Source organism: Lycorma delicatula, chromosome 8 (genome assembly GCF_047948215.1).
Source record: "Lycorma delicatula isolate Av1 chromosome 8, ASM4794821v1, whole genome shotgun sequence".
In the NCBI taxonomy this organism is placed as follows: domain Eukaryota; kingdom Metazoa; phylum Arthropoda; class Insecta; order Hemiptera; family Fulgoridae; genus Lycorma; species Lycorma delicatula.
In genome coordinates, this window is record NC_134462.1 from 80,664,366 (window position 1) to 80,687,016 (window position 22,651).

At 28.6% G+C, this 22,651-nt stretch overlaps 1 protein-coding gene across 3 annotated transcripts in view; it reads right to left on the reverse strand.

Moving 5' to 3' along the window:
- Positions 1-22,651, reverse strand: part of whd (carnitine O-palmitoyltransferase whd) — a 147,092-nt gene that overhangs the window by 36,635 nt on the left and 87,806 nt on the right. For all 3 annotated transcript variants that reach the window (XM_075372888.1, XM_075372887.1, XM_075372886.1), the window contains exons 2-7: positions 20,555-20,700; positions 17,832-17,968; positions 16,360-16,469; positions 9,339-9,505; positions 5,389-5,712; positions 3,208-3,407 (exon numbers count right to left, since the gene is read on the reverse strand). In XM_075372888.1, coding sequence (XP_075229003.1) covers positions 3,208-3,407; positions 5,389-5,712; positions 9,339-9,505; positions 16,360-16,469; positions 17,832-17,968; positions 20,555-20,695 — 1,079 coding nt within the window. In that variant the 5' untranslated portion in view covers positions 20,696-20,700. The remainder of the gene's footprint in view (positions 1-3,207; positions 3,408-5,388; positions 5,713-9,338; positions 9,506-16,359; positions 16,470-17,831; positions 17,969-20,554; positions 20,701-22,651) is intronic.

Here is a 22,651-nt window from a genome sequence, read left to right on the forward strand (position 1 = left end):
TAAAACATTTCTAATCAACAGACTTATATGTACAATTGTATACAACTAAAAATTAAGTACATTCTTGCAATACTAAACATTGATATTAACTTTAAACAATAAAAACTGAACACTATGTTTTGCACCCAAAAAAAAAAATATATATATATATATAAAAAATAAAATAAAAACTGAACCAGAGCTAATTACATTATGACAACATTGTGAAATGAAGATGTTTTGTAAGCAGAATTGCCCAGTACTTAATAAGTACTGGATAATTTATCAGACACAATTATAAATAAAAAAACATACACTTTTAAAAATATTATATGATATAATTAATATTATTAGTCTCGGGGTCTCCCTAAGATGAAAATTTAGGACAGTTCAAGAAGCTATCAAGTCATTTTTTGGCAGTAGTAAATATGACTTTAAATTTTAAAAAACACACTTTTGCAACAACCCAAACCAAACTTCAAAATATAAAATCTTTATAATATAGTTTACTTAATGTTTAGTTAAAATTACAATATAGTTACGAGAAAAGAATGTTCTATTTCAAAATTTAGTTCAGTATATCATCACAAAAAACAATATAATTTTAATATCATCACTGACCATCACAGATCAAAACACATAAAAAAAATCTGATAACTAACTTGAAATACTTTTCTGGCATTGGTTATTTATTCATTGTGGAAATATAACTATACATGAAAAATGTTACCTAAGATTTGTTTTTTTTAGGGTGGGGGTAATTTATGGAGAAAGTTTTATTGTAAAATTACCATTACATGTTTAAATAAACCCAAAAAAGTTTGAAATAATATATAATTTTGTATTTTTTATTTTTTGTTCCCCCACCTCAAAAATCACTTTCCATGATTTTTTTTTATTTCCCTATGTTTATTATGTTAAATGGTAAAAACTAAAAATAATTACATGGTAGTAACTAAAAAGTCAGTTAGATTTCTTTTTTTGGGATAAGGGGTGAATTATGATAAAATTCTATAGCAATATCATTAATAAAAGTTTAAATAAAAGTTTTGAAAAACTAAAAAAAATCAATATTTTTAAATTCTGATCAGCTTCTCCCCTCCAATATTGTCTGCAAAGTATTTTTTGGGGGTCTCACTAGGCACTAGTCCTGTGCCGAAGACATTTTAAAAAATTGGTTAAAAATATGCAATAAATAAAATTAACTTTTTTTATTTTTGGGGCAGGAGGAATTTTAGGGGAAAATTCTTTTTAAAAATGGTAGAATAAGCATGCACAGATGTACTGATTTTAATATAAAGGGGATTAGATTAGCAAAATTTTGAGAAAACTGACTCCACAAAAAGTCCCTACCAGCTCCTGGAGATATTGATCCCAAAATTTTACAAAGTGTCCCACATACATGAGTGTCAGTACAAAATTTCATCAAAATCACTTAATCCAGTCAAAAGGTATTAAGCTTCAAACATGCCAACACACATTATGTGCCAAACATGCCAGCACACGTTATGTGCATACAAACATTATCCCCATGTTTTTTTTTTTTGTTTAATGGGGCTCCTGGATCATGAAATGTTGAGAAATGCAAAAAAATCCCATACCCCATTTTTTGACTGATACTATACTTTCCTTCTTTTCGCACAGCGCTAGAGCTATGATGCCAGGAAAGTAAAAATGAATTGTGTAAAATGATATTTTATGTAAATTAGAAATTGTAACATTTACATGAGTTCATATTTAACGTATTAACTTTCCTTAAAAAAATAATTTTTTTAAAAATAGTAATTTACTACTAAAAAAAATAACAATACGTCTATCAAACCCATAATTAGAATTATTTTCTCATTTCACAGCATAACAAGCATTACTTCAGCCTAAATAAAAGGACTATTATGCTTCTTCTGTTTTAAATAATTTATTGAATCATCTAAAAGATTTTCTAACAGTTTATCTAAAATTAAAATATTTCTTTTAACAAAAGCAATTTTACTCTTTTGATTAGTTTTTAAAATAATACAAAGTCAATATTCTGTATTTTCTACATCCCCATTTAAAATGTACTTAAATATGTTCATTTGACACTTAAAACTTTTTATTTCATTTTGTATTAATTTATTTTCCTTTATATATCTGTAACATTATCATTTCATCAAAACTTTTACATATGAATACAATCTAAAACCACTTCCATTTTATATCACCTAATTTTGCATTCTATGATGCAGATCTGGGCATCATAGTATCTCAAAGTTTTATCCTTCCATGTAAATCCTAAGAATCAGTTATTCAAGGTTTAAACTACTTAATCAAGAAATTATCACATTCAGTATATTTATTTACTGATTTGCATTTTTATTTATTTATTTGAAAAATGCAGCATCTAAGTCAATGATTTCAAAGAAAGTGATATATATACATATATATTATTTTACTGAAATTAATCTTTTTAAGATTCAGATTATTCCTCTGTACTGTTAAATTATATTTAAACTCTATTAAATGAACCACCTAGGACAGAATATTGTGATAAGACATATTATCTTAATTTTTCATGAAAGTACTTTACAATATCTGTAACTATTTAAATAAATACATGGTCTTTAAAAAATATACATTTAAAAGCTATTACTCGAGAAAATTTGCTAAAAAAAAATTCAGTTTAAAATAGTTATCCTGTAATTATTATAAATTACTTTTTAAATAACTTGATTTTAATCAAATATTTAAAGAAAAATATAAATTAATTGAAAATTATTTCCAGCTTAAAAATAATATTCTTGGTAAAGGCTTTGTAAACTTTCAGACTATATATTATTTAGTACAGTGTTCTACACACGATTAAAAATGATGTTTGGAAGCAAATATTTATTGCTGAATAAAGAAAAAGGAATTTTATAATGAATAAATCAGTGAAAATATCAAAATGCCTCAATCATGAAATCTGATCCTTCACTTTTTTCAAATACTCCATATTCTGGATCCACATTATGAAATATTAGGATGTTATAGATAATCATGTTTCTTAGCATAGTAACTTAAAAGACTGGAATTAAACTTATTATATTATTATAAAACTTATATAAACTTATTACATGGTCATTAAATCATTAAAAAAATGAAGACGTCCACATAATTATTGAAAAGAATCACTATAAATATACAGCACAGAATGAATATATTAAGAAAGTAAACAAAAAAGTAAATAAATACAAATCTAAGAATACATACATTTCTAATTCAGGTGGAGTAAGCAATCTGTTCCTGTGATATATTATAACTTTAAAATACCTTCCTTTATGATAAACAATGATGTGTTTCGAGTCATTGTAATGAACTATTTTATCAGATTCAACCCCTGGTACTCTAGTCGTATTAAAAACTCTTTCATACTGCCAAGAGCATAATGGAACAAGTCCCTGAATTAAGATCTGTAACAAATATTCATAAAATAAACAAAAACAATAATAATAAAAGCAATATATCATAAAATAATCTTGATTTTATTTTAATTATTATAAACAGAATTAAGATTAGATGCATCTTTTGTTAAGAAATAATCATACAAATCATTTAAAAATTAACTACAAATCATATAGAGATTCATTATTATAAAATGAACTGAGAATCATTATGATAGATTATTTACAAGGATTAAAAATAGCCAATATAAATTACTAATAAATGGAATTATAATAGTAGTTGTAATAAGGAAAGAAAAAGTTTGTCTTGTAGGTGTTATATCTTACAAACCATTAAATGGAAAAAATTGAGTTTTACACCAAATTCAATCTTGTTACATTTTTAAAAAGAATTGTAGGAATTATGGCAAATTATCAATGAAAAAAATCTTTTTTCCAGGTTTTTTTTAAGGTAGCACAATTGTAATGATCCTTATCCAAAAAATATATAAATAAATTACATTAAAATATTATTGTTATTTGGGAATAAGTAATAACTATTTATGTACTGTTAAATAACTTTTAAAAATTTCTCCAAAGTTAGTTAATCTAAAATATGATGACGAAAGGGTTATAAAGAAAAGAAGGATTTCCATTAAACTGGAAGAGACTTCAACTGACACTGAGGAAATAAAAAATTTACTAAATTTACTTAATAATTGTGAAATATAGTACATTATAATTGTCTAAATTGTTGTTACAACTGTTGAGCAACCACTTTTTTCTTTAACTTAATGTCAAACTTGCTATCAGTTTCATAGAAATCATTCCATCCACCCCAACTGTTTTTCTCTAATTTGTTAACATACATTTTTAATTAAATTACAGAATTTTGAAACTGCACTAAACAAAACAGGAAAACTGATATAATCGTTTATGGATAATTTTTTTAGAATTTCCTGGAGCATTAAATAAACTCCCAAAATAAAGACAAAAAGAACTAAGTTCAATTTGGTGTACAACAAATTTTTCACTCAGTTTCAAAAGTTATAGCTTGACAATGACTTCTTCCATAATAACTACTATATTTCTGCTTTCAATTACCAGATTAGGTTTTTTTATCTTTCATTTAGTTAATTTGTCATTAGACAACCAATTTGTTCTCAACCATTTGAACAAGCTAAGATTGTCAGCTTTTTTCTCAAAAAGGTGCTAACAAATTAGTCTCCATTAAAACAAAATTCCTACCAGCTGATTACACAAACAAGCAATGTAATCATTTTAAACTTAAAACTATTTTAATGAAATCATCTCTATACTTCAGACTAAAAGATTTTTTTGTTTATTTCTACTTTAATGCCTACTATTCTAACTTACTTTAGATGTATATATCCTTAGTAAATCTGTCTTTTTCCGTTTAGTCTCTGAAAATCATCTCTATACTTCAGACTAAAAGATTTTTTTGTTTATTTCTACTTTAATGCCTACTATTCTAACTTACTTTAGATGTATATATCCTTAGTAAATCTGTCTTTTTCCGTTTAGTCTCTGAAAATACCATAAAGTATTACTTCAGAGGATGAATGAGGATGATATGTATGAATGTAAATGTGTAGTCTTATACAGTCTCTGGTCAACCATTCCTGAGATGTGTGGTTAATTGAAACCCAACCACCAAAGAACACTGGTATCCACGATCTAGTATTTTCAAATCTGTATAAAAGTAACTGCCTTTACTAGAATTTAAATCTTAGAACTCTGACATGTTCACCACCAGACCAACCAAGTGGGTATTCTCAGTAAATCTGGCCAATCAAATCAGAACTTATGTTCAGAAAATATGAATCTGTTGTGAATCTTAATTAATGATAACCAATAAGTCTGTGGAATGTTTATACAGGTTATATATACTAGCAATCACATCAGATATTATTAAATTACCCAAATTAATAAATTATTTTGAATAATTAAGCTAAAAAACAATGAAAGATGTATAAAAACAAGCACTCACTGGTTCCAGTTCTTGGCGTTCAATTAATCGGCGATACTGCAAAGCGGTATGAATTATAGTTGCTGCCCTAGCAGCCTGTATATGTGTTGGGTGCATTAAAATTGCATCAATGCCATAAAAATTAGAATTAATTATAAGAGGTGAACGACCCCTCAAATATACATATTCTTCCCACCAATCTGATACATAATTGGTAGACCACCATGACTTGAGAGTTAAATAACGTTGTAATTTAACTGCAATACCATTCTCAAATTCATAAGCTAACCTTTCCATTCTTGAATACTGTACATCATCCAACAAAGGACACACGCTTCTTAAGTACTGAAAATAAAAATAAATATTCATTTTTATTTAATAATTCAAAAAACCTGCAAGCTACCAACATAAGGAACTCTACAGAAAGCAACTATCTTCTCTGCACACTACATCTAAGAGAAATAATTATATAGCTGCATAGAAATACCTAGAGTTCAGTTCATAGCTAATACAGATATGACAATCAACTAATAGGACAATCCTCAATCAACAGACATATTACAATTAACCTTCTGTCCATTGGTGACAGAGCCTTCTCTACCTTTACAACCTCTACCATTTTACAATGTGAATGGCAAAGTGCAGTGAACAACACAAAATTGGCCTCAAATTGTCATGATTGCCACCTACGACTACAATACTATTACCAATATTAGCACTATTGTTAGCATTGGCTGTTTGTTACTAATCTTTCCTATTGCTGGCAATTAAACACTGTTCATCCTTCAATGCAGAATGTTATGTCTCAAAGTTGTGTTTTCCAAATGCTTATTCTGTACAGGAAAAACTGTTATAACCAAACTTTTGAGCATTCAGGATTCTTTAAGCAAATATGTGAAATATCTATTGAAAGGTTCCCTAATAGCAGCATACCAATAAAGAGTATCATTAAGAGATTTGGTTAAAAAGTGGCATATAACAGGGTAGTTTGTAAATCCAAAATGAAATAGACTTCTTTCTGTTAGGACTCCCTATGCCATAGCCAGTATTCAGCACAGAATTTTTGCAATCCAAAAAAATTTATATAAAAATCATGCAACGAAACTGTGTGAAATAGATGTGGCATAATAATACTCTGCATGCTTCAAATTAAAGACTACATTGTGTAATATCTGTGCAACAACTTAAATCAAAAACATTTTAAAAACCAGATCAAAATATTTAAATTATTCCATCTGGCCTATCAATAAAATTGCTAACAGTGAAATAAGACTTGATGCTGTATTTTATGACCAGTGAAGCATAGTTCTATCTTTCTGGACAAGTCAATTCACAAACCCTCACCAACTGTTTCAGAACTTACTTTATGATGTGAAAATCAGTGTTTGGTGCACTGCGTCTGACAAATGTATTATGGGGTCAATATCTTTTGATACAACTGTTAATATAGAAGATACCTCACAATTTTTTAAGAATTCTACGCTTGGTTGATTGATGATGAATTCAAGGTACCACTTCTTTCCCAAGATGGATCAACATGTGACATATCTCGTACTTCTCTGGCTCACATTCATGTAGCTTTTCAGAAAAATGGACAGTCAGTACAATTCTGTGACCTCCATGTTCCCCAGATCTGTTTACTTGTAACTTTTATCTTCGGAGCTACTTCAAGGTTAAAGTTTATGAAACAAATCCCCACTCTTTGGTAGAAATGAGAATTCACAAAGTTAAAGGAGGAGAAAAATCCATTGCTGAGAAAGGCACTCAGTTTAGCATTTTTTTGTAAAATTAAATATGCAAACAATCAATAATAAATACAAGTATTTATGTTTTTTGTGTTTTTATTTACATCACTTATACATAAAATCATTATGTTGGCTGTTTGGACTAGCCTTTAGCAGCAGTGCAATTTTATGATGCTCATGCTGTATATCTATGGTGAACTATACCTAGTTTAGCTGTTATTAAGGAAAATTATCAGGCAACTGTCTCTAAAGCGAGAGAAGAAATAGAAATCAGAAATTTATATCTTAATTTTGATAAAAAGCTGAACAATGTATTGTTTGATAAAACATTATAGCAAAATATGTGCCATGGCCTTTAACTAAGAAACAAAAACATGTTGCCAATTGAGAACTTTTGGATTAATGAAATGGATAGAAATTTTTTTTTTAAATTATATACAGATTATAAATCATGGGTGTATAGTTATCATCGAGAAACCAAAGCACAATTATGCAAAGATGGGAAAATTAGTACTTCAACCAAAACAGAGGGCAAAAAGTCACCAATATCAATGTCTAGTCTTCATGTTCCCACAGCATAAATCGATTGTTTGTCCTTCAAAATCAACAGACAACAATTTTATTTAATAATATTCAGAGTTTAAATAAGAAAGAAGCAGCCAGAAACATGGGACAGCAATTCATGAGTGCTTCAGCTGCTCATGCGCAGTAACTTATCAATGAGTTTTTGGCAGAACATAATATAACTGTTGACTTCAACCCTTTCACTCTCTGAAATTTTCATCTATAGACTTCATTTTCTTTTTAAATAGAAACAACTTTGAAAGGTTCCATTTTAAACAATCAAATATCTGAAAATTTAACAATAAAATTACTGAAAATTTACTAGACAACTACACTCTATTACAGAAACAGAATTCTAAGAAGCTTACCTACAGTGAAAAAAAAAATGCTGAAAGTAGCTCATTTATACTACAGGGAGGTATTTTGAAAGAGGTAAGCCAGAATAAAATGTAAATTAACAAATAAATCTTTTTAAGATTAAAGTTTCGTTTGTTATAAACAGTTAGTTGTTTGGATAAATATTATAGTGGAAGACAAGCAATGGAGTATATATATATATATATATATATATATATATATATATATACAGATAACTGAAGATATTTATATGGCATTAAAATTGAGATTAAAAGTTTAACATAAAATAGAGAGGAACAGGAGAAGAGAATTAAATCTAGCAAAGTGACAGATGGCCTAAATAAAATGTTTAGTGTAGCTTACAGAGTATGCAAACAACAAATATTGGAACTGAAAAAAATAAGAACATATATTTAATTATACTCAAGCTAAAAAATAATAGACCTTAACACACTACAACAGTTAACAATATGAATCTAAATTGTGTAGAGCGATACTCTGCAATGTTGTATAGCCCCTATGATTAGACAGCCAAATATCAGTTTACTTATTTATTGTATAAAAATTAGATAAAAAATTAACATACAAATAAAATAAAATTTTACTTTAACAATAGTGATCAGTTTAAAATCGAAATACATACCCAAACAAAACACGACCCAAAATACATAGCTGAATTACATTATTCAGTTATTTAACCGATGTACTAAGATAAATAACAATGATAGAAAAAAATAAAAAACTTTCATGCACTCTGTGAAAAGATACAAAACATAAAATTAAAAGTATGTTAATTTCCATATAGAATTGCTACCTGTTGAATTAGATTGACTCAGCTGACTTAAATAAGAGTATGTGATTCTTCATCAATACATACAATGCCAAATAAGTAGTGAATACCAACTTGATCATCACTGTAAGCGAATTAGTAAATCTTACAGGTTCACAGATGGAGGTGCATGATTAGAGGAACTTCATCAACCAAATAAATATGACAGTTTGCTACACAACACATTATTTTTAAGATTTTGTTCCATTTTTATTTAATAACTGTCATGAGAGCTCTTTAAATCAAAGATATTCTTCACTAACTGTATTACAAAGCAATAAAAAACAATTTATCTGCAACAGGACACCAATTTTGTGAACTGACATTTTTTACAATCTATGCAACTTTTTTTAAAAAGAATTTAGAGTAATAAAGATTTAAAAAATGCAAATTTGTATGTATTAATAAAACCATTCTTAAGCAATATGAATATTCTAAAGATAGTTAATACATCGAATAAAATTATAATAATTTACCCTTTGCATTGTGTTTCGTACAGATGGCAAAGGAAGTCGAGGCAAAGAACCTTGGTAACTGTAAAGCATCGGTTTGCTACCACCAGAAAATAATTTCACTCCTAATAACCATAATCGAGTTATGAGAGAAATACTTCTATTTTTTCCTCTTGATTCATACATCCAACCTAAATTATTAAGAAAAATAAGAATATAAATAAAAATCAGTACACAACATCAGAAGCGTGTAGCCAATTTTTTCTACCCCCACACAACTGCATGAACTCCTAACAGTTTTTAACAAAATAAAGCACAGAAAAAATCGCTTCTTCTATAACATGTGTTTTATCTACACAATAGGCTATCCCAATTTTTAATTCATTTTTTTAGTGTTATCTGTACATCTGTGGTGACAATAATATTTACCTCCATGTAAAAATAAAAATACATAATAAAACATAATCTAATAAGTATAATTTCCATAGAGGATGCTGATTTGTAAGCAAGTAAAAAGAATGAAGCTAATAGTTCATATATTCATTAATTTTTTTTTATTAATTATCAAATAAATTTAAGAAATCCAAAAACCAAATAGAAATTCTTATATTTAAGAGGAATGCCAGATAATTCAGCTTACATGCTGAACTATCTGGTTTACCTCAGGGTATTAATGTAGTATAGTTTCCCAATACTTTTTGAAAAAATTTAGCTTACATGTAATTTATTGTCATAAAAAATTAGTGAAGGCTTGTTATTATTATAACTTGAAATATAAAAGTATTGTTTTAATATCCTGTGTACTGTCATTTTTGGTTTTAACACTTAACCAAAAATATGAGAGGTTATCTCTAAAGTAAAGACCGTTTCACTGTAAAAAGAATGTATTCTGAAAACTTTATAAATACTTTTTATTTCTCTTAAACTACATACATTATGCGACTTCTTTATACAACCGCCACATGAATTAAAACATTTATCATAGCTATACACCAGCATCAATATACCTTTGTCATTCTTCTGCCACCAGTCCATTTAGCCACTGATTAACAGCATTTTTTAAGTTTATTTGTCACCCATGAATTTGCTTACCACTCAAAAATTCTTTTAATTTCCCAAACAAATGGTAATCAGAAGGAGCTAAGTCCAGACTGTGAGTGATCGTAAATTTCCCATCCAAATTTTCTCAGTAAATTACGAGTTGGACCCGCAATATCGAGTGGACGTGCACTATCATGCAGCAGGATGACATCATCGGTCAGCCGCTCACATCACCAATTTTGAATGATACACTGTAACTTATGTAGGGTTTTGGAGTAGGCTTCTGCATTTATAGTCGTTCCACGAGGCATGAAATCAATCAGCAGTAAGCCAAACCAATCCCAAAAGACTGTGGCCACCAGTTTGTGTCCAAATGGTTGTGGCTTGACCTATGTTGGTGATTGAAAATGACGCCATTCACTTGACTGCCGCTTTCTCTCTGACATGTAATATGAAATCCATGTTTCATCGCTGGTAACAAATGAATTAAGGAACTCATCACCTTTTTCTGTGTAGCGCATCAAAAATTCCGAAGTAGATCTCATTCATTTTGTGATGTTCCATTAAGGCGTGTGGCACCTAACATGCACAAACCTTTCTGAAGCCTAAATAGTTATGAACAATACGACCAATAACAGCTCTTGAAACATCAGGAAAAAGAAGAATCCATGTCAAACCATGTCAAGACATTGTTGAGTAACGATCTTTTCTGATTTCATCACCAATGCGTTTCAACAAGTCCTCAGTGATTATCGAGAGCCTCCTCGAACATTGTTCATCATGTAGATTAATTCTGTTATTTCTAAACCTTTCACAGTATTTTCAGATGTTTCGTTCATTCATTACATTATCATCATACACAGCATCCAACTGCCTATGAATTTCAGCCGACGGCAATATCGATTTTCCTTTCATTTTATAACTAATAACTCACACATAATCAAAGATATTACAACCCAACAACTTACAGACAACAATGCAGTGTGTACATGACTAACATGGTCATGAACAACACAGGTTTGCCAACCTTAATGAGAGTAATTTCCCAGCAGTCTTTACTTTAGAGATATCACTTGTAAATTTAAATTGCACTGATATTTGTTTGATAGACTTGTCAAACACCTCCTACTGAGTTACTAAGAAGTCACCTTAATAACTCAGTCCTAGATATAGCTATAGTTCAGGATAGTGTAAGTTTAGCATTCTTCACCAGGATGATCATAATACACAGAAAAAAGAGGGTTAAAATAATTTTCAGAAAAGTATAATTTGTTCTAAGTTGTGACAGTAGTTTTATATTAAAACTATATGATTATAAAATTACCATCAGGTTTATTTCCTAAATTATTTACTGATTTAAGTAAATATTTTTATTTGACCTTGGATTTTTCTTTTGTCATGATCAATTCATAAAAACATAAATAGTCACAAATGTAGCAGATAGAAAATTGTAATACCACTATTTACATATTATTAAGTAAAAGTTAATAAAAAATAAATAAAATGGTTTTATTGAATTATAATCTCGGAATATAGAAATAATGATGTATGAAAGAGTAAAATATTGCATAGTTTGAAAAACGTTATTAAAGTATTACGCAAAAAATCATAAAATAACACTGATCAGCAAAAAAATAAAAACTAACTGCGTAAACAACTGTTATAATTCAAAGTTCAGAGTTCATTTGCATAACATTTATAAAATAGGACTAAGATTTATTAACAACAGAATATGAATCAAATAAAATAATAATTTAACAGCTCTTTCTACTGCCACTGTTTATCAACAAAAATCATATAACAAGTTTAATGAAAACTGCTCATTTAATTTTTTTTACTAAGATACAAATGTGTGAACATACAAGATGTAAAAGTATACCACCTATTTCTGAAATTTACATACTATATAAAACTAACAAATATCATAAACAGTAAGAATTTTAATAATAAAATATTCTGTTTCATTTTTGTGGTTACGATTTCTAGACTAAACTAAGTGATAGGACCTCTTTTAAGTTGAACACCTGTATAGAGGTGGTATGTAAAGGATCATGTTTGGTGAAGGTGGTCATATGGTAGAATAAACCATAGTCTGATATTAATATTGCATGAAAGTTGAAGGTTCGCTTGGAATTTCTAGAATTGGCACTTCAGTCTTTGTTTACCTCTTAAGTTTTTGTCCTATACACATCTTTGTACTTTTAATAATTATAAGTATATGATTTAATATATGGTTCTATAATACCGGGTGATTCAAAAAGGACTTCACAACTTTAAAAGCAAATAAAGATTTATTGAGATAACTTACAGAATTGGTTGAGATCTCATTTCATAAAAAAAACACATCAAGTTTATCACCCAACTTTCACTTTGGTTCGATATGGCTTCCATTTGTAATGCGACATACATCCCATCTGAAATCAATTTCATTCCTGACTATAACCAGCAAGACAGGCGTTACTTCTGCAGCTGTGGTGTTTATTCGAAGTCTTAGTTCAACAAGATCAGCAGGCAAAGGTGGTACATAAACCCGATCTTTAATGAAACCCCCAAGAAAAAATATAGTGGGATCAAATCTGGGAAGCGAGATGGTCATGCAATTGGACCTTCACAAACAATCCACTGATCTGGGAATCGATTATCAAGAATATCACTTATTAAGTATCACTAGAAATTATATTGCCTAAAAATGTGCAATTGTCTGAAATTCTATCTATCATTTGCACACAAAACTGCAGCCAAGTAACTTTGTCATCAACTATAACATGTTGACCATGGTTAGTTTCTTCATATGCAATCGTTTACATAATATGTGTCATACAGTCATTTGTAGAATGCCAGTCTCATGTGACACATGTAAAGTTGATTTCTTCAGACTATGTACAAAGCTTTCTCTGAGTTGTTCCACAGCAGCTTCAGGGAGACATGGGTGTCCTAATAATTTGTATGTTTAAAGAACAACCTATCTCAATGAAGGTTTGGTGCAGAGAGTAAGGCTCCTTACCATACTTTACAAAAATTATGTTGAACTGCAACTGACTGCGAATCGTGAAACCAAAATACACAGCGAGCATATTCCAAACCAGTAAATGTATCCATTTTTAACAACATTGGTATCAGTGCTGGTGGCTGAATTCAGTACTAATGAACTACATGAATCAAAATTTGATGTGTTCTGCTATGAAATGAGACTTCAACCGAATCTGTAAGTTATCTAAATAAATTTTTAGATGTTTTTTAAAGTTCTGAACTCCTTTTATAATCATCTAGTACATCTAACCCTTTACTAGATTCTGGCACAAATTTCTTTCCTTTTTTATTAATCTTAAGCTATTTATTTTGCACTTTAACTCACTTAATCCTTTACAGAAGGTAGTTGAAAAGACTTCAATTCTCTTCCTTTCTGCTTTTCCTTTTATCAATGTTCCAGAACTAAGCACTTAAATTCATAAAAATATTTTTCTGAATTTCTTTCTAATTTTTAGATCTAGATTTGATATCGAAAATTATTTTCTGCAAAAAGCTCCCCTTGCTTGTACCAGTCTCCTACTGATATTTACCCCATACTTTGTCTATTCTTTGTAATCTACAAATACTGTAATACTGCTTTTACTACATCCTCCTTTCTATCATGTTTCACATAACCTTTCTTTTACATTTATTTATTTTCAAAGTTGAATTTCTCTCTTGCCTACAGAAATTTTAACTCAAGTTATCAATGAATATTGGGATCTTTATTTCCTTTCCCAGAACAACTACTCTTTTATTGAAATACCTGAATAACTTACTCTTAAATTTGTTCTTTAATTCTTGTACAGCTTTTACTACAAATAAGTTAAAAAGAAATATAAAAAGGATCTTGCTTGTCTCTCACCTTTGTGAAACAGAGCTTACTTTTCTGTATCTTCTAATCTTAGCAATATTATCTGATTCTTGTAGATTGTATAAATTTGTCATCATTTTTCTAATCTACATTAACAAATTCCTTCTAGGGTTCTGAGAATACCATGAAGATAGTTTCATTCTAAATTCTACTTTCTAAGAATAGTCTGAGAGCCAGAATGAAATCTCTTGTACTCACAGTTTTTCTGAAAGTAAACTTCTCTTCTGATCTTCCAAGATACATTCCATTCATCTGAAAACAATCCTAGTGAGTATTATTCAAGATGAGACGTTAACACTGACACCGTGGAAGTTCTCATACTTATCTCCTTCATTCTGATCCCCTGAGGGGAAGACACCTTATGAGGATCCCAGTCGCCACACCAACCCCTCTGTTCCTAGCCCGGCTTTACTGGAGGTCATCTTTTAGACCCTCTAAACATGATCAACACAACAAAGTCATCAAATTTGGCCTCTGCCAGGGTGCCACCAATGTAAAAGCCTTGCCAGATATTTCTATCAGTGTATTTAACCACCTACCATAACTTACAACCCTCAACTATCAAATTAATCCGATTCGCAGAAGCACAATCCTTGTGCCTTCCTCTAACACTGAAGGTTTCATACAAAAACTCTTCCTATAACTTCAATTAGATTATGTATTCCTACCATTACTAGATTGCATCTTTAAATACCAAAAATACCTTATCGCAACAAAACAGGTGTTGATTGCAACAACAATTTTGTCCTACAATTCAATTTATTCAAGTCCTCTTGATTTATTTAAAAATCAAGAAATAGATTCACAAATTTAATAAACCTGTAATCAAATAATATTGCTTGTCTTCTTCAGCTTTCTTTTGTACTGTAACAAATAAAATTTTTTTTACCATCTGAACTTCTCCAGTACCAGAAATACTACACACTATTTATACAGTTGTTCAGCCGTGCTTCTCCTAAGCTAGACAATAATTATTTTTTTATATAATCTATTTCTACTGCCTTAGGTTTAAGTCTTTTAGAAAACTAACATAAAAGTTTCCTCTAATATCAATATTTTTCTTGCTCCAAAACACCTGATAATTATTCCTGAACTATTCATTTTTAATGGAAGTAAAATCATTACAAAATCTTTTAACACCATACAGAATTTATTTACTTTAATTTTTAGAGCATTTAACCACATTTTTGACACTACTTGAGTCTAAACAAAGGCACTGAAAATTGTACAAAATTTTAATATTTTTAATGAAAAACAAAAGCAAACTAAAATTTAATTTTTACTTAAGTTTATTACCTAGTTAAAGCATAAATAAAATCACTCATAATGATGTATTAAAAACTGTATTAAATAGAAATTTGGTTTGGTTAAGCCATTACAAAAGTCAATAGTTTAATGGATATATTTTGTTTAGTTACTTTGTAATAATTAATTGTTTCAATAGTAATACATCAGGCCCTAAAAAAGAAGTAAACATCATCTCTAACAACTTGATGGTTCCATAACACCAGGAATGTCTAAGGGAGTAGATACTTACTACAAACTAAAAAGTATAAAGTAAATTTAAAACAATGGTTGCCAAAGCCATATTTATTCTCCCATGATTCCCATAGAATATCAAAGAAGAACAATCCTGTAAACAGTTTCACTCCAAGCTGTTAGCATTTATTAATGGATAAGAAGCATTATAACAGATAAATTGAATCAATAGATACAAAACTTAACAAAAGCTGTGCTAAGTAAATATTTTTTTCCATCTATCAACTTCTAATGTGACGCCATATCTCCTTAGTTTACATTTCTATTGTCTTCTGTAATATCAAAAGAAAAATACACTTGTGAAATACCACTAGCAGAATGAACATCTCTGCTTGCTTTTCTGATACTTTAATACCTGGGTTTAATGGGAAGAAACAAGGTATGTAGCATGGAATGAGATTTAATACCAAAGGCGAAAATGATATGACAATAAATCATATGTTCATTCTCTAGGTTTGAAAGATTCTTCAAGCAATGTAATAAAAACTATAAAAAACGTAAATTTTACTTGGAAAAATTTTAGTATTTAACAGTATAATGTAGTATTTAAAAATATATTACATAAAAAAAAGAAATACAAACCTTTGTACATTAGGAGTAATTTTAGAACATAACGTATTGTGTATATAAATACTAGCCATATTAAAAACGATACTATTGAACAAGCAACTAATTCCCAAACTACAGTTTTTCTGCAAGAAAAAATTAAAAACAAAATGTATAAATTAATTATAATGCAATGAACCAAATAATAGATTCTATCTAAGTACACAAACAAATCAGCATTTAAATAATTTGAATTTTTCACTGACATGCTAATTTACTCACTACATGACATGGATTAATTTTGACAAATCTATATAAATAACAGACTATCTTTGTTTTGTGTGTACCTTAATAAATGATTTCACTGAAAATTTCACAACTTATTACTATTTGTCCCAGGAGTGTTTACATGTTTGTAATTACTTCCATAATACTTAATAATTTAATAAAATATTTAATCACATAATAACTGTCTGAGGAAGTCAATACTGACATAGGCAACGATCGATACAGACAATGACAATCGACATTGACAATATCTCTCGATACATACAACCACATTAAATTCAGTAAAAGAAGTTTCAGTTTATCTATTTATACTTTTTTTATATGATTTATAAAGTAGTGAGATTGGTGAGGTCTGAACTGTGGTAAACATTCTGGCAATAACAAACCATTGCCGGGTCCACTAGTTTAAAATAAAGAAACAAACAAACAAACAACCTGAAAACTGGAATCTTATAACTTAGTTCTTCCCTGAATTCATATAAGTCATAGTACATTCAATTTCCATTATTAACAATTTACATTAACATTATTTATAATTTATTGTTAGTTTTACTACTACAATCTGATCACCTATCAGTAATTCACAGAATCAATGCAGAAGTGTATGAAATTGTATTACATGCTAATTATGCTTTTATTAATTATTTAACTTTAAAAATTGTTTACTTAATGATTAGTAAATTGCAAAAAGTTGTTTTTAATTTGGCACATATTTTTAAAATCAGAATTTAAATAATGCAACAAAAAATTTTTTGTACCTTCTAGTATGTTTCTTTAAGTAAGTTTTATTGTTTTAAAGTATATTTCATTTTAAACTTCCGGTTCTACCTTTATTTAAAATAAGAGTATATCTATAAAAAAAAGCTGCTCGTTCTAAAAAAAATAAACATTTGTTGGAAATCCAAAGTCAAGAAACAGATCTGTAGTGACAAAGGTAAAAAGGAATTCAGAGACAAATATTAAAAAACTAATGCTAAGAAAAAGCAACTCTTTCTCTCCAATTTTAGTCTGTAATTTAATCTTTCAGTAAAATTTAAAATAAAAAATTAAAACATTCCACAACCAGTGATTACACATCAAAACACTAACAGAAATGAAAGTATAAAATATCATCAAAAAAGTTTATTTTAAAAGAAATTTAATTTATTTAATAAATTAAATATTTAATTATTCTACCACTGATTAAAAATTACAATCTAATAAAAAAAATTCACACATACTCTGGTAAGAAATCTAAAAACAATTCTACCCAACCATTGGGAATAATAACACCAGCAAAATGACAACCGGCAACGATGGCTATAGTAGCCCATAAGCTCTGCAGTGGAGCTGGATATGCACCATTCTTTATATTATTCTGAAACAAAAAATAATCATGCATTATATCCAACTGTTTCTGTAAAAAAATATAACTTACAGGTACAATTCCTAAATGAGAAAGGGTACACAACCCTTCAAGTTGCAATTCAATAACATTGCACTAAACATTTGATGATATAGCATATATCCAATTAACAAAAAAATAATAATAATAACCAACAGCTGAAAGATATTTACATTTCTTTTTTTTTTAAATAAGTAGTAAATAAAATTATAACCTGCTTTATACATAACAAAATATGTTATGTTATATTTTAATTACACTTTCAATTTTAGACCCTTTTTCTACAGAATAATTGTCATTCAAGACAACTTTCTTTTAACAATCTTCTTTTGAGGAAATAATTAATTACATGAGATTTTTTCAAAAAAATATTATATTTTGTCATCTTACACTATTATTTTCTAATATAAACCAAACCAAGTTTTAATAGCAATTTAAAGCTCACAAAATTCTTTCAGCTCCATTAGCCACTACTGACTAGAGGTACTGATATGAATTATTTAAATATTATTTTAAATAAATTTTGTTTGATTTATCACTAAAAATTAATAATTTTATATAATAATCACCAATAACTGTCATGGGCAAAAAAACATAAATAATTCATTTTTAAATTGTTATAGATGTATTGTGAAATTACTTGAAATTTTTGATCCTACAGGTGGACTGCATGGCCCTGCTTGGTATAGTGTAATAGCTGACATCTTGGAGTTTAGCTTATTATGGAATGTTGCTTTTCTGTGACCATATCTCTGTTATTTATTTATTTTAATTAAGTATTTTACTACTCAATGAGAATTTTACAGACATAAATACAATGTAGTATCTGAAAACAGTATTATTTTGTGGGTGTCTACGTTCATAAAAAAGGTACTGTGGTGATACAAAACCTCCAGATTGCTACAAATCTGTTTGTAATGAGGAATTTGCTAGTGTTAAATGCAGTCTTTAATTGAAGACCAATGAAATTAACTGTAATGTATATTCCACCTCTGAATCTACCAATAAGTGTTTTCAGAAGATTTAAAGAATTAAATTTCATACAAAAAAGATTCTGATAAATTTATTAACAAACAATAATAAGCAAAAATTTCACAAATGCAAAACAATACCATTTTATTTTGAAAAATGTTAAATGTTTCTCTCAACCTTGTATTTATTATTTATTATCTCTACAGTAAAACATTAAAGACACAATAGATATCCAATAATGATTTCTCAAAACTGAAAGGTACTAATGTATTTTTAATTCCTGGAAAAAATGCTTAGAATTTTCTCATAAACCTCGTTAAAAGTCATTTAATTTATGACTGATAGATTGATATGAATTAATAGGTGCTAATTCCCATCGAAAAAGATATTTTTTGACTAATTAACTTCAAAGAAAAATAAAATTTCAGGACAGCCTGCAGAAGGAAATTTGATAAATAATTAAGTCCTGTGATTTGTGAAGTCATTATTCTTTGTAAGCGTTTCTTTTGATTTATATCTTTGATAATCACAGCAACCCATTACGACACAGTCAGTTTAACTATAAAAGCAATTGTTTCTTAGAAATAGCACAATATCATTCAACTTAAAATCAATAGGTATAAAATCTCATAATATAATAATTAATTAAATGTTACAAAAACGGTTTGTCAAGAAATAATAAAATGATCCAATTAAAAAAAAAATTAATGATTCCAATTAAATAAATTAATTTTTACTTTGAATTTTTAAACTGAAATATTTTTGACTAATTTTATACAAATTTACATTTCTTTTAAAACTTACATTATTTGGAATATCAGAAAATTCATCAAAATGACTTATAACTTCATAATAAGATAAACAGTAATAAATATAATTTTGTTAATAAATGTAATTTTGTGATAAATCTAACCATTAATTTTAATTTATTTATAAGGTACCTATTTAAAATTAAATATTTCAGGGATTTTATGAAAATATGTTTATTACGCAATTTTGAATTAAAATTTAACTATAATTTATTCATTAAAAAATTATAAATTTGATGAATCTTGAAAAGTATTTTAAGATGAACAGGTAATAAATATTTCCTTAGTAATTACAATATAAAAAGTTAATTAAAAAATATAGTGAATGAAAAATCGCTTATGTGTACTCTATCTGAAAGAAGAGTAGTTTGAAATGAGATCGACTGTTACTTGCCAAAAAAGTTTTCTTTTTATGGACAAACACCATTTTTTAATAAAATTAGTGTATATATAAAACTCAATAATTCCAATGCAGCTGGATAAAAAAATTACTTTGAAAATTAAAAAAAAAAAAAATTTATGTAAATTCATTCTAACAACAGTCAATGTAAAAGAAATTAACATGGCAAAAAATTTTTTTTTCAAAATTATCAAAAAACAAAATAATTCTGGATTGATAGAGTTCATTTGGAATGACACCACTGTTGTTCAGTATCCTTGTTTAAACTAATAAAAATAGCATTTTACTAGAGAGTTACACCCATAACAGAACCCCCCCAAAAAAACAATGATTACAAATATACATTAAGTCTTAAAATTAGTGAATGCAAATACATACCTTAAACCTAAAAAATCGTTTTTTCCATGAACGAACACCAGAGGCCCAAATAATATGAAGAACTTCTCTATCAAAATTCACATCCCAACCCTCATGAGTGATTGAAAATGAAAACGCGACAGCAGAGTGTGCTTCTGCCATTTTATCTGAAATCATAAAAATTAACTTATAATACAATATATCTCTTTAATAATAAGAAACAGCACATGAAAAAAAAAACATGCTTTTTGTATGTTTTTGAAGAAAAGATACAACAGGCTACAAGAAAAGAAGCACATGCTTCTTTTAATTTTAATTAAAAATTTATGTAATATGTTACAACAGCACAGATAGTTAGTGCTTGTCTTCCTATACAGGTTGTTTGTTATCAATTGTAATTGATAACTGAAAGACCAGTTAAGAGCTGTTAATGTACATCAACAAAAGCTGTTAAAGCTAGATATTACACCCCCATTGCTGTTCTACTGATGGGTTCTAATCAACAACACACCATGACTTTTATTCAGGAATATAACAAAACAAAGAAAAATGAAACATTTAACTATTTTTTTTTAATAAATAGTTTTCTGTGGTGTATCTATTAGCCATCTAATAATAGTCACAAACAAATTCTAGGATTTGGGTATGAAATTTCCTCTAGTGACTAGTCAGTTGAATAATTTATAATTTGACTGGACATCTACACAATCCAAAAAAAACATTGGGTATTTTAAACAGCAGTTCTGCCAGTTGAATAGCTATGATTCCAAGAGAATCTATTTCCTACTCTGCAGTTTTTAAAAAAATATAACAAAAGTTGATCCTCAACAAATAAAATCAAGCTTCCAAATCCTTTCCACTTGATAAGCACCATTTGCCACTGAAATGTTGCATGCACTCATACAAGAACTGGTTATTATCTCAAATGATATGGAAACACAACATATAAAGTTTCAGGTAATCAGTCCTTTATTCTATATTCATGAAAATTTTTAAAAATAAAAAAAACTACTAAAATCAACTGCAAAAACAAGCACCTTGAGAAATATTTCATCCTATATAAAAAAAAAATAATATCAATGGGTGTACAAAAAATAATATCAATGTTTTCATTTGTTTTAATATCTTGGATAAGGTGAACAGTGCTGATTTAAGGTTAGAATCAAAGAGCAGAAAGGATGTAGTTGCTGCGCATGGCTGTACATTGATTCCCTATCTTTTTGCTCGACAGCAAAACTAGAAGAGGTAACTATTGAACAGAAGCTTTCTGTGTTTTTCAGTTCACAGATTGTGAATCTGTATTACAGTTCAACTTGCACTCTGGAAAGTTTAACTGTAATCCTCCAACTAACAATAACAATTGAACATATCAGGGAATCTTTTCTACTTAGGGAATTAAAAAATTAGGGAAGGCCAGCCGCAAACTAGTAATGCCAGTGACAAAGTGGAATGTTTTAAGGAAACCGTTACATGTGTGTCCATACCATTTACAGCTGTAACAGGCTTTGAAGCTACTGAGTGCGCTGTGCATGCTGATTTCACAATTGGAATGTTGTAGCATGAAGATGACAACTTTCTTGATCATGTTATATTTAACGGATTCAATATTTCATCTTAGTGGAAAAGTAATAAAAATAATCTTCACATCTGGGGCCAAGAAAATACCCATGAACTCTTACAATGTGAAAGGGACATCCCAGAATTAGATATTTCTGTGCAATAATTCAACAGCAAGTTTACAGGCTGATATTTTTGCTGAACCAAGTGTAACAGGAACTTCTTAATTGAATATGCTATATGAAATGCTCTTTTCTCAAGTGTGATGGAAGAGAAAATTTTATTCACCAATAAATTGATGCATCTCCTCACTGGCATAAAACTGTACGGACTGGTTGAATGATGTTTTCCCCAACCGCCAGATCAGTCGCCATGGAACCAGTAAAATAGGTTGTTTACACTGCTCTCACAGTCACCCGATCTGTGATTTTTTTCCTTTGGGGTTTTATAACAGATCTTGTGTAAGCGCTTCCGCTACCGCTGATCTACCAGATTTGAGACGCAGGAGTGAAGCAGCTGTCCATTACTTTAAACATGCTGATTAAAGTATGGAGTAAAATC